Here is a 13,672-nt window from a genome sequence, read left to right on the forward strand (position 1 = left end):
GGGAGAGCTTAGAGCCCCTTCCAGTGCCTAAAGGGGCTCCAAGAGAGCTGGAGAGGGACTTTGGGCAAGGGATTGGAGTGATAGGATAAGAGGAAATGGTTTTAAACTAAGAAGCAGGTTTAGATTAGATGTTAGAAGGAAATTCTTTACTCAGAGGGTAGGGAGGCCCTGGCACAGGTTGCCCAGAGAAGCTGTGGCTGCCCCTGGATCCCTGGAAGTGTCCAAGGCCAGGTTGGACGGGGCTTGGAGCAACCTGGGCTAGTGGAAGTTGTCCCTGCCCATGGCAGGGGTTAGAACTGGATGATCTTTCAGGTCCCTTCCAACCCAAACCATTCTGTGATTCTGTGACTCGTTCCATACAGGATGAAATTATTCCCAGGCATCTTTCGTCTCTGTGTTCTGAAATGAACTCTTATTCCCAACAATGATGATTCTTTCTCTATCCCAAAACCAGAGCTGAGTTTCTCCTCTCTTTCCAGAGCTCATCACACAGCCATTTACCCCTTTTTCTTTCTAACCCACCTGCTGTATTGGTGCCTGCACACACAGACAGGGGGTTTATCCTCCTGTTTCCTGTGCCAAACTGCCTCTCACCTGGAAAATAAGACTAAAAGCAGCCCCCCAGCTCTTCAGGCTAAATATTCAGGAGATGAGTGATCATGAAACAGGCATCAAATCTGGGTGAGCCACATTCATTTGTTCCACACCCCATTGCTGTGCACAGGATGGTGGAACTGAGGATGAGGAGTCTAATGAAGGCACTTGGAGTGAGCTGGCAGGTCTTCCATCCACCTGGGAATTTCAATTGCTTCTGAAAAATGTTCCCTCTGCTGCACTTTTCTCCCTTATTCGATGGGCATTTTCAGGGTGACCCAAGTCAGAGAGAAGGCATGGGGGAGGTGGAACATTTTCTATAGGATTTGAGGTGCTGGATGATATCTCCCCATCTCCCACTTCCCTATAGAGTCGTTCCCTGGCCAGGCATTGCTGCAGCTCCAAGAAGCACCTCTTTGTCAAAGACCTCTGGAATTTCCTCTTTTTTTCCCAGCCAAGTTGAAGAGAAAGGTTCTTTCTTAAAAAAAAAAAAAAAAAGAAAAGAAAACGAAAAAAAAAGAAAAAGAAGAAGTAATTCCTGCGTGCAATAAAAAGATACACTATCTGCTGAATGAAATATAAAGGCTTCACAGCAGCTGTCTCCTGAGTTTGCATTTACTGCTGCTCCTGATTGGAAGGCTTGATAAAGATAATGGGATTTTTACCTCCCTCCCCCTCTGCCTCCCTCTCTCTGGAAGGTGGAAGTGTAACAAATTGGATTGGAGTGTGTCTCTCCTTTGTGCTGGCTCTGCTCAGATCTGATGAGAGAGGGGACAGGGGCTGCCAGCGAGGACAGAGCTCACAGTGCTCACTTAGTGCTGTGGAGATGGATGGCAGGGTCACCTTTTCCCTTCCCATTCCCTTTGCATTTCCTTGCAGATGGTTGTGTGACTACCTGAGCTGACCCTCACTGAGAAGAAGAGCGTGAAGTGGGACTGGGAAGAGCTGGGGGTCCTTTCCCTGTCATTGCTCAGATGCCTGATGAAGTGATTTGTATTTGGCCAGGGCAAAATTGAAGCCAGTGCTCTGAACATGCCCTGCAGGGTGTTTTCCTCCTTCTCTTGTGCTCTTACTCTGTCCCTTCCTCTTCCTCATATAATCCTGTGAGATCTTCCTTCTCTGCAGGAAGGCCAAGGGAAAGGGCTTGGGAATCCCCCGTGTCTCTGCAGGAGCACAAGAAGCTTGAGGGGACATCTCAGGATGTCCTCAGCTCCCCTGGAGCAGAGGGAAATCTGCTCTGAGGACTTTGTCCAGTCCAGGAATACAAATATAACACAGAGTGAGGAAAGCTGTGCCCACCCCTCCTATCAGAGCCCCACACCAGGAACCAGTGTATCCCTCCCAAAACACAGTGTGAGTGTGTGTGTCTCTCCCCAAAGATGAGTCAGGAGAGAGGAGGACCATAGGGCCGTGCAGAGCCATGAAGGAGAGAGGTCAAAGAGACACCAAACCCAAGGGAGCACAGGAAAGGCACAGAAAAGACACTCTGTGACAGCAGAATTGGCTTTGGTGCCCTGTGGGGCACTTTGTAAAAGCACCATTTCCCAGCCCGGCCTAAACTTCAGCACTTTTGTGCTCTTCCAAGCAATATCTGGGACCAGTTAGCTTCCAGGAATCCTGCCCAGGTGGGAATGAGCAGGGAGCATCACCCTCAGACATCACAAGGATAATGTAGGTGAGGATCTGAGGAGCTGGAGCAGATGAAGGGCAGTTCAGGATCAGTGCTCAGCCAACACAACCTTTGCTTACTCTCTGAGTGTCCCCAGCCAAAGTAACTCCCAGCAATAAACACAGTTGCTGACCTCTTCCTGCTAATTTAAATGAATAATAAAGGCAAGTGCAGCTTTCCCAGTGCATTTTAATTATGTGATAAGAAAACTGCTGAAACCAAAAGAAATTTGCAATGGTCCCTGCATTTTTGTATTAGGAAAAAACAAGCAAGGGTGGCAGGTGATGCTTCCGTATCCAAGAGTTCATTTTAATTAACTCCTGCAAATGTTTTTGCTTTGGCTCTGGTTAGGTCACTGTGACTGAAAACATTACAGCCAGAAAAAGAGCTTTGAATGGTCCAGGTTGTGATTAAGCCACAGCTTTCCCTGGTGTCACCAGGTGACAGAACATTTCTCTCCTTTTGGCCACGTTTATGTTTTTCTGGCTTTAGGCAAGTCTGTGAGTGCTCTGTGGGGAAAGCTGTGACAATCCTCCACATGACCCCATGATCTTGGAAGTCTTTCCCAACCTTAATCACTCTATGATTCTATGGAGCATCCTTTGAGATTTGAGCAAAAAGTGGTACCCTGGGAAGTGTCAGGCTGCTCCAGTGCTGCAGAAAGAGGGGATTCATCATTTCGTGAGAGGCTGGTGGGGATTAAATCCTCCACAGAGCAGGGGTTGGATCTGTTCTTCACTCTTCTCCCTGTTGTGTTTCTGCTATGCCTGAAGCCAAGGGCTTCCTGCTCTCCATCCCTGCTGGGTTTGAGATGCAGGAAGTGTCGTGTGAGCACTAGTGGAGATAAACTGAGCCCAGAACAGGCTTTGGTGCTGTGCCCAGGGGAGCCCCCTCTGTGACTGGGTCATGGCAGGGACAAATACCTCAGATATTTTATAAAGGCTGTGTCTGGGCTGATACAGGAAAGAGAGCCAAGGATGGGTTTCTATCCCTGACACAAGTGACATTTGCTCCTGTCCCATGGAACAAACACAAGCAAGGGCAGGTTGGTCTCGGAAACAGCCACGTTGGGGCAGGAACAGATATAAGAAATATAAATAAATTAAGAGTAAAGCACTGTGAGTAATCAGAGTGTAAAGCAGGTTGTGGGCACAGGGATTGCCAGGGCTCTGCCCCTATGTCAGAACTCAATATCCCTGTTCTCCCCACAGAGTGGAGACAAGCAAGTGGGGCAAGGATGATCCTGCAGGATGAAGACATCACAACCAAGATAGAGAATGACTGGAAGAGGCTCAACACCCTGGCACACTACCAGGTAACTGTGTGAGAGGATGGGTGGGAATCAGATCAGCTCATAAAATAGAAAGGAGAAGGGCAAAATATTCTTTTTGCTCAGGGAAGAGGCAGAATCAGCATCCCTGGAAGTGTTCAAAAAAAGATGTGGCACCTGGGGACATGTTAACAGTTGGACTTGATGGTCTTAAAGGTCTTTTCTAACCTTGATGATTCTGTGATTTTATGACTACAAGATGCAGATGTAAAGAATGGTTGAGTGGGCAATAAACTGGACAAACTCTCCACGTTGAGTTTATCCACTGTGTTCCACTGTCCTTGTCAGAATTACCCAGAGAAGATACAGCCAAGGGTAGGAAAAAACCTTTTTCTCTCAAAGGAGGGGCACCCTGGTGAGTGAAGGGTGTGAAGAAGAAATATGGTCATGAAGACAACACGAGTTAACATTTCTCATGCAGACAAAAAAAGAAAAGAAAAAGAAAGGCCTTCCCAAGGCCTTCCATCCTCCTTTTCCCCATGCATCAATGGCCTTCTAATCCCAGCAGAGTTCAGAAGGATGGAAGAGAGAAAAATGGAAAGAGGGAGTCTGAGTGTCTGGAAGAAGAAGGTGGGAAACAGCATCACTGGAGAACAGGGTGCAGTGGGGTTATCACTGACCCAGGAACACTTGTTTTGAACCCCTGTCCTGGTCCTTGTGACCTGGTTTGGGACAGGTCTTCCCTTCATCTCTGCATGACCTTGAAATCCATAGTAGAGAGCTAAAGAAGTCTGAAAATATCTTACATGAGTGGTAATTTAATAAAAAATGAAGTTTCGGTCCAGAGCTTCTCCCTTGGAAAAAAACCAAACAAGAAGAAAAGCACCTCATTAAGTTTAATCCAGCGCTGACAATTTTGTCCTTTCCTCAATCACACTTCAGCAATCTATGTTTCATAACAAGATTATTCTCTCTTTTCGTTTAAGAGCTGACCTGAGGAGGCAGCAAGCAGTAATTTGAAAAGGAAACAAAACTTTTTTCCCTTCAGATTGACTGAAACATTGCTTACTTTTTTTTTTTTTTTCCTCAGAGAGAACAGGGGCGTTTTCTGTTTTATTTCAACAACAAACCAGGCATAATTTTTTTTCCTTCATGTGCTTTTTCCACTTTTTTTTGGTTTTTTTTGCTGCAGGCAATGAGCTCCCAGCTATAGGATGAGCTGTGGCAGAACAGGCCCTCAGCTGCCAGGGTACATGATTTCCTGGCTGTCCTGAGGGCTCACATGGATCGTACTGAGACAGATGCTGATATTCCTTTTTTTGCCTCAGTTTCCCCATCTTCAGTGTGGGGCTAAAACTACAAAGAGCCAATAATTGCCTTCAGTGATAGCTGAGGGGCTATTTAATTAGCCTCTGCAGTGCTTTGAAGATGAAAAACTCCATGCAAGTGCTAATTATTATTATTACACAGCCGAGAGTTAGACGTTGTTAGCGGGAGCTTTTTTCACCCGTCTCGTTTTTGTGATGTCTTATTTATCACAGATGGTCCTGATATGGCTCTTTTAGCATTTCTGATATGGGACCCACATGTCTTGCTGGAGAAAGGGGAGGTCTGGCTCGTTTCAGAAAGCTCTGTGGTCTATTGTAACACAATCCAATGGCACCCTGGAGCCCAGCCACTCCAAACCTGCTGCTTTTCCCTGTCTGAGCCCCCCCTGACACAGCAAAGGGAAAAGTTGTGGTGGTCACTTCAGTCCAGCAGTGGATTTGTCACATGGAAGGGGGAGACAGTGCATGGAGAGGTTGAAAGTGGAAAATCCAGGCATCCATTTCTTCACTTGGCACCCAGAGACCACCTGCAATCAAGGTGGAAGGAACAGAACATTTCCCTTCAGGTTTATCGTGCATGTGGGACAGCCAGAGCTTGTTTGAATTTGCTCAGATGATTTTATTCTTCTCACACCCCTTTTCTGCACAAGAGCTTCCTTGACAAGAACCTGTTGTCAGATTTACTGAGGTTAATGCAAAAACCATCCCTGGAAGTGTTTGAAAGGCCTCTGGATGTGGCCCTTGGGGACATGGTTGAGTGGTGAACGTGGTACTGCTGGGTTAATGGTTGGATTCAGTGATCTTAAAAGCCTTTTCCAACCTAAATTATTTTCTCTGACTCACATTGTCATCACTGGGCTTTGAATCAGGGCCTGAATGGAGCAGAATGTGTCATCAATTGTCCCACTGCCCAAGTGCAGGATTCTAATTGTGTAACAGCAGATTTTGTCCCTTTTCATTAAAAAGACAACTCACTGAGGAAAGCATTGGAAGCTTGGAGCCAAAACTACTTGTCCTGCCTACCCTGACACTGGTTTGCATCTCAGTTTCTGCTGCCTTTGGCATGGCCCTCAGCCAGTTTCCAGAAGCTTTAAAATGTCCCTTTTCCTCTACAGGTGCCAGATGGATCTGTGGTAGCTTTAGTCTCCAAGCAAGTCACTGCCTACAATGCAGTCAACAACTCCACAGTCTCCAGGACATCAGCCAGCAAGTATGGTAAGGATTTGTGTGCTCCTATGGACTGGGAGAGCTCTGGGGAAGAGATCCCAAACATTGTGGATCCCAAACATGGAGCACCAGCAGGGAGAGTGATGGGCAGATGATTCCTTGATGAGATTGCTTGAGGAATGGCAGGAAGAGAGGATTCAGCCATCTAAAACTTTGGCATCTGGTTCAAGTTGTTGAGCCAAGCGGTTGGATTGCTCTTGGGAAGTTCTCCTCCCTCATTAATGAAAGGAGGAGCCTTTTTAATTAGCTGCCCACATCTTAAATCACTGGGTGTCACTCGTAGAGTCTTGTATCAATATATCCCAAGGCAGTGGATTGTTGTTCCCACTTGACCCGTGAGACGACTGAGAATGAGAGAGCTGTGAAAGAGAGACCAGGTGGAAACTCCTCTGTAGAGCCAAACAGGGACCTCCTGAGTCTCCCTCACACCCTCACACCCCTTTCTCCCCTGAGACAGAACAGCAGCCCAGGATGTGTCTCGCTAAGGTGATGCTGGACAGCAAATCAGAACCTCTCTGATGTGCAACCAGAGCACTGCAAACCCCCCCTCCAACCTGCATGCTGCTGTTATATCAATTTATTATTATTTTTAATGTATGAAAGCATCTCCAGTCCTTTTTCACTCCCTTTATCTTGGAAGGCAGAGTTCCTCAATGTCCAGAGGAACCCCCTTCCACTTTCTCCAAGGACATAAACGATCCACCAGGCCTTATTAATATTCATCCTCTTTGCCATGTTGTTGCAATTACTGAAAGACACAGTGACCTTTGAAAAGGAAGACTTGAGGGGGGTTAATTTCTGTTGGATTTCTTTAATTCTTTTGCCATTTGATTTTTCAGGAGGAGGGAGTGGGGAAGGAGGCAGGGGGAGGAGAAGATGTGGTGGGTCAGAAGTGATTGTTAATTGCAATTAAGAAAACAGCATCCAGAGAGAAAAAGGATATTCCATCTGATAATTAATATGTAGAGATTGGTAATGCATTAATGAGGCTGATTCAGATCTTGCTACAGAAAGGTGCAACACTTCTGTTAATTATGGTTGGAAAAGCCTGGATCTGCAGCATTGCTGGAAGGTCAGGGAGAGGGGAATGCCTTGTGCCATGACTCAGAGGCAAAGGGAGGTAAAATTTGGAGGCTAAAAGCCTTCTTGGAGAGGAAATTTGTGTGGGCCCACCTGGGGTTCTGGTTAATTTCTGCCAAAAATACAGTTCTGGAGCGGGGAGTGAAGTGGATGAGTGGGCAGGAATTTGTTGCCAAAGGAGTGAGGGATGAGGAGCTAGACAAGAGGTGACACTGTGCCAAACAGCATGGCAGGGTATGGCTAAACATCCACAGGGGTAAAACCAGTTACTCAGCCATACTGGTTACCAGGAGTAACTGGTTTTGTCCTGGGCAGTGTCTGACACTGACAGTGCCAGTTGTCCCAGGCCAAAGGTTTTGCCAGGGAACAAGATAAGAGGCAAAAGTGTGGACAACTGGAAATCAGTGTTTGAACCTCATTTAATTTAGTAGCATATTGACATCACACCTGGCTTGGCTGACACCCCTTGCCTTTCCCGAGCAAACTCACTCAGATAATGCTTTGAAAAGCACCTAGTAGGTATCATATCATCGGGATATTTCCTGAAAATCCCAATGGGAGAGGTCCTAGGGCTGAGAGCCCTCATCTCTCTCCACAGAAAACATGATCCGCTACACGGGGAGCCCCGACAGCCTCCGGTCCCGAACCCCCATGATCACCCCCGACCTGGAGAGCGGGGTCAAGATGTGGCACTTGGTGAAGAACCACGAGCACGGTGACCAAAAAGAGGGTGACAGGGGCAGCAAGATGGTTTCTGAGATCTACCTGACCAGACTTCTTGCCACCAAGGTACGTGGCGGGGGCGGGGAGGAGGGTGGGAAATGCTTGGTTTGAGGCCGTGATGGGGTTTCTTGCCACCAAGGAACGAGAGACCACTCAAAGGGTGCCAAAGGAGGATAAAGAACAGAAGGAAATTGCTGCTCCAAGCACATAGGGGAGGAGCTGGAACTTGGAAAGCAGAGTGAAAAAAGGAACACTGGAAAAGGAACGAGGAGTAAAGAATTCAGGGCCATGAGACTGGTGGAGAGTCAGCACAGGGGGAGCTGCTGGGGATGTGGATTGTACTGGTTTGTAGTTTTGCCCAAAACTGAGCAAATGAAGAGCCAGGGAGTAAATGTGCCCAGCTCAGGTTCCAAGGATGTGTCAGGCCTCACAGCCTGAAATGGGCTCCCGTGCCAGAAACCTCTGAGTTTTGTTGTACAAATCCATCTTCTCCACCTTCCCCCTGGGACAATAAAGACTTTAGTGCTGATGTTTTGGCAGGGGTTTAAGTTGACTGTGATGTCAATGGATGGCCAGCTCCAAGGAGAGCAGATCCCCCTGATCTGAGACATAGAAAGCTCAGGGGCTCCAAAGAGAAAGTACAGGTTAAGTCAGGTGGAAGCAGAGCAGGGACATCCTGAATGGAATCTCCAGACATATCCAGAGCTCTGACTATTTATTATTTTCAGTCAGGGTGTGAATAGGCACAAACACAATTTCATGTGTTCGTGCAAATGCCATCTGAGTTCAGACCCCCATCACTTAATTTAAGTCCTACCTTACAGTTTTATCTGCACATTTATTCCTCAACTCATTTTGCCTCTGATGTCTCACTCTCCCTGCAGCCTCACTCAGGCTGGCTGTGTTATAGAGGGATTTGGAGATAAAGTGGCTTTGTCTTTAGCCCCTGGTACCTGCCCCATTCCCTGGCATCAAGATGCTTTTATGGATCACAGGACTAAAAGAAAATGATGCTCTCCAGGGCTCTGGCCCCAGCTGGTACAAACCAGCAAGTATTGGAGCAGTGCTGATTTCCACTGTCTGGGGATATGTCCCCTATGCCACCACTGAACTGCTTGTGCTTTGTGTTCTGGGTCACAGATTCAACACTTGGGTTGTGGGTTGGTTTGGTTTTTCTGTGGAAATGGCAGGAAAGCAGCTGCAAGACTTGCACAGAAACAAAGTAGGAGGGTTGGGGGTTTATTGTTTCCCCTCTTGGGTTAAACAATTTTATTTTCTCATCATGACCATTTGAGGGAGGGAAATAGGAGAGAGAGCAATTGCTGGTAATACAATCCCCAGGAATACTTAGTTAAACTGACAGTGATTTTTATTCTGGTAAATCCCTGACCTCTGAGACCTGGATCCTCCTGCCTAAAAGCCTCAGAGGTTTTCTTTGTGTTTGTGTGGGTGAGCTCGTAGAGAACTTAATTCCCTGCAGCAACTGAACCTGAGGGCAGCTCCTCCATGTCAGAGCAACAAGATTTCCCCTCAGGGGCCCTTTCTGAGTCACACATGTGCTGTAGGGCTTTACTCACCCTGTAGGAGTTCACACAAGGTGCCTCTGTTGGTTTCCCAAAGAATAAATCAAGTGGTGAATCAGCCAGAGACATCAGCTTTCTAATTAAGTGTTTGTACCTCTATGTAAACTCGAGCCACTCTGGTGGAACCTGGTGCTTTGTTTCCAGAAAGGAGAAATTCCTTTCCTGGGTCTGCAGAGAAGAAAGAGAAGAATTTTACTTTTCAGAAGAGGAGATTTTGCACATCAGGAACTGCTTGTTGGAAATTCGATTATTTTTTGGTTATTTTCACAGCTGTGTGGTTTGTTCACATAGAAATGCCTATGAAGCTCTGGTGGCAGAGAAAATATGCCTTGCCTGGTTCTCCCCAAAGTCCAGCCTAAAGCTCCTCTGGTACCCTTCTGTCCAACCCTCTGATATTCCAGCTCCTCTCCTTCTTGCTAAAGGTCAATTATTCTCATCAGGGTAGTTTTCCAAGCCCAGGATCTGGGATTCTCCTCGTAGAGGAGCAGTGGACATTCCTGAGCTCTGCAGAGTAGTGCATGGCAGATCCATGCATTGCTTTTAGGATTTACCTTAGTCCCATGCCAGTGGATAGTAAAAAATGAGGAGGCCTCTTGGGAATTAAGAAGAATTTTGCCTTATTTATTAAACCAGTCACACAGGTAAACCAACTGTCTCTCTCTAGGTACTCTTGTCCTATTTGTCTCAATGACACCTTCTGCTGTGCTCTACAGCCATCTGACTTCTATTCCCAGCTTAAAAAATGGCCCTGGGTGAAAAGCCAGCCTAGAAAATAGCTGGGTTTTGTCTCATGAGTGCACTAAAGCAGTTGGGGATGGGATGCAGAGGAGAGGAATCTCACTGGAAACAAAGTGGGGCCTCTCCATCACCATGTACCTGAGATGGAGGAAAGTGTCCCACCTCAGCTCAGCCACCTTCCAGACAGGGAATGCTCAGAGCAGGGAGGACAGGGAGCATCTGGACCTGGCTGACAACCAGCTGTAGTGGTTATTGTGACACCTGTATTGAAATTCCCAAATCAGGTGACATTTAACTGATTTTTCATGGCTCCCATTTTCCAATCGCACCCTCAGGGCCCTGATCCACAGACATACTCTGTGTCCAGGGAGGTACCAAAATTCAGCCTCCTCTTCCCACTTTTTGTCTCACGTTCCTCTTCCCTTTCTCCTCCCGACAGGGCACCCTCCAGAAGTTTGTAGATGACCTCTTTGAGACCATCTTCAGCACTGCCCACCGTGGCAGCGCCCTCCCCCTGGCTATCAAGTACATGTTTGATTTCCTGGATGAGCAGGCTGACAAACACAACATCCACGACCCCCACGTGAGGCACACCTGGAAGAGCAACTGGTGAGTGACACACCCCAGTGTGGCCCAGCACCAGGTACTGGGCTGGAAGGAGAGTAAAGGAACGTGTGGTTTGGAATCTGGCTGCTGGGGCAGATGAGGAGCCTGGTGTGGGATTCAGAGCACCAAGTTTTCACGAGTCAGACTATCCCAGAATCTAAATGATTCTCTCAAAGATGGAGAACTTTGGCTAAACAGGCCCAAGTTTGCCTGTATTCCACGGGAATGGCAGCATTTTTGAGGCATTTCATGTGGAAAAATGCTGAAGTGTTTAACTGCTGCAGTGCCCAGGACTGTGGGAATACCTAGGGAGGTGTGGGAGAGAATTCAGCACCACTGTCTTCATCTAGGCAAGGTGTTTGAATTCCCACTGTGTTTGAATTCCCACTGTAGTCAGGATGGGGCTTAAAGCTCCATTTGTTTGCACACACAGAGGTGTCTAGTGCCAGCTGGGATTTTTTTAAGATATCCCAGATGTGCACAGGGAATGTGCAGCACCCATGGGAGACCGTCCTGGGTGGCAGCTGGAGGCCAGGAGAGCATCTCCAATGGTACTGAGCATTTAAAGGGTCTGGAGGTGGATGTGAGTCTCCTTTGGAGTGATTGACAAAGTGTGACATCAGTGACAAAGTGTGACATCAGCCCCTGCTCTCATCAGGCCTCTCCTCATATATGTCATAGGACAGTGGGGAAAAACCAGGATCGGTGGAGAAAAACCTCCTCTCCACTGAGTCTCCCTTTTGGAAAGACATCCCTGGGGAATCACTCCCTCCCCTTCTCCTGTGCAAATAGAGGGACTATAAAAGGAACAGCAGAGGAGAGCCATGGGGCTCCCAGCTCATGCATTTTTTCCCTTTCCCAGCCATGCTGATGGCAGATCGTCACAGGCAGTGACATAAAAAAAGAAACCCCACGCACCAAGGAGGCTTTCAACTAATGAAACATTAGCATATTATTAACATTATCTGCGGCACTAATCTAAGGCTGATTGCAGCCACTCAGACTAAATGAGCAGGAGGTTTGTTTAAGGGGGGAGGGGGAAGGCACTGTGTCTGTGTGCCTGTGTGTGTGGAGAAAGGGGCAGTCTGGAGAAATCTATTCCATCAGATTAAATGAACTCAAAAATCACATTAGGGCTCTGAGGGCCATCACCCCCAGCCCTTTCCTGCACTCGGGGTCACACACATGGACTCTGCTTGTCTTCATGCTGGCTGTGCCTGTCATCCAAACACCTGCAGAAGGACTTTTGCAGGGGTCACTCAACCACCTCGTCCTCCAAATGACAATCCTCCATCCCCAGCCTAAAATGTTTTCCCCCACAACTCCATCAGGTCTCATTGTCATTCTTTACTCATTCTTTACTCAGAGGGTGGGAAGGCCCTGGCACAGATTTCCCAGAGAAGCTGTGGCTGCTCCATCCCTGGAAGTGTCCAAGGCCAGGTTGGACGGGGGCTTTGAGCAACCTGGGCTAGTGGAAGGTGTCCCTGCCCATGGCAGGGAGTGGAACTGGATGATCTTTAAGGTCCCTTCCCACCCAAACCAGTCTATAATTCTCCAGTTTCCAGCATCTCCCACTTCTCCTGAACCTTGCAAGCAGGATTCCTTGTGTGGGGCTTTTCTTACATTTGTTCTATACTTTTTTGGCTCAGGAGAACACAAAGTGGTTTAGGAAAACATGGTGTTATCCCTCTGTCAGGACGCGTTAAACTGCCTGTTGTGACCCAAAATATATCACACTTGGAGCTGAATTTTTTACAGTGAACACATGGGGGTAATGAGCAAATGGAAGGAACTGGGGAGTTTAGCTGGAATACCAGGAGAATTCGTTGAGCTGAATAACATCCTCCTCTTGGGAAGGTGCAGAGAGTGAAGGTTGGCTTAACATTCTGCCTGACAGAGAGACAAGAGCTGGGCTCTGTGATCAGTGACACGTCTCAGCTCCTAGGCCATGATCACTTGAATACCTTTGCCCTGACAGAAAGGCTTGAAGCAAAGGCTGGAGGTTGATACCTCAGGGCATCTCATCCAAATGAACCTCTCTTTTGAAAAAAATTGGAAGGGAGAAAGGGCTTTGGATTGCAATTGGAATAACATTTCCTTGGTTAGGGCAGATAGATTTTCATTTCAAAAGCTGCAATGCTTGTTTCCCAGCTCCTCTTCTTTTTTTTTCCTTGAGGCAACAGGGTTTTCCCTGTCATGTAGCAACTGTTTCATGCCCAGTGTGCTGGGATCATTTACAGCCTTGGGTTTGAGCAGTGGATTGTGACAGTACAAGGTGTCCACAGCACACAGTGCATGCCATGAACATTCCCAGCCTCATCCTGGGAGCTCTACCTACCCTTCTTCCCATGGGGTTACCATGAGACCTAAAAGCCAAATCCCTCAATGACAAATGTTTAGAATCACAGAATGGTTTGGGTTGGGAGGGACCTTAAAGATCATCCAATTCCAGCCCCCTGCCATGGGCAGAGACACCTTCCACTAGACCAGGTTGCTCAAAGCCCTGTCCAGCCTTGCTTTGAACACTTCCAGGGATGTGACAACCTGTTCCTGTGCCTCACCACACTTACCATCCATAAGTTTTATGGATGCAGTGCCTATGTTTGACTGATGAAGCAACAAATAGGGGCCAAATTACATTGCAACTTGATGTATAGAAGCTTGGAAGCATTGTCCTCACCTCAGATATCATGGGATCACAGAATCACACAATCAACCAGGGTGAAAAAGCCCTCTGAGATCATTGAGCCCAACCTATGACCCAAAAGCACCTTGTCACCCAGACCATGGCACTGAGTGCCTCCTCCAGTCTCTTCTTGAACACCTCCAGGGATGGTCACTCCACCACCTCCCT

The 13,672-nt window shown here is 47.5% G+C and overlaps 1 protein-coding gene across 1 annotated transcript in view; it reads left to right on the forward strand.

The window, feature by feature from the left end:
• Positions 1 to 13,672, forward strand: part of PLXNA4 (plexin A4) — a 451,907-nt gene that overhangs the window by 419,515 nt on the left and 18,720 nt on the right. The window contains 4 exon segments of the mRNA XM_032687463.1: positions 3,475 to 3,578; positions 5,977 to 6,076; positions 7,767 to 7,957; positions 10,652 to 10,821. Of these exon segments, the coding sequence (XP_032543354.1) occupies positions 3,475 to 3,578; positions 5,977 to 6,076; positions 7,767 to 7,957; positions 10,652 to 10,821 (565 nt within the window).

This window comes from Chiroxiphia lanceolata, chromosome 5, assembly GCF_009829145.1.
Source record: "Chiroxiphia lanceolata isolate bChiLan1 chromosome 5, bChiLan1.pri, whole genome shotgun sequence".
Taxonomy (NCBI): Eukaryota; Metazoa; Chordata; class Aves; order Passeriformes; family Pipridae; genus Chiroxiphia; species Chiroxiphia lanceolata.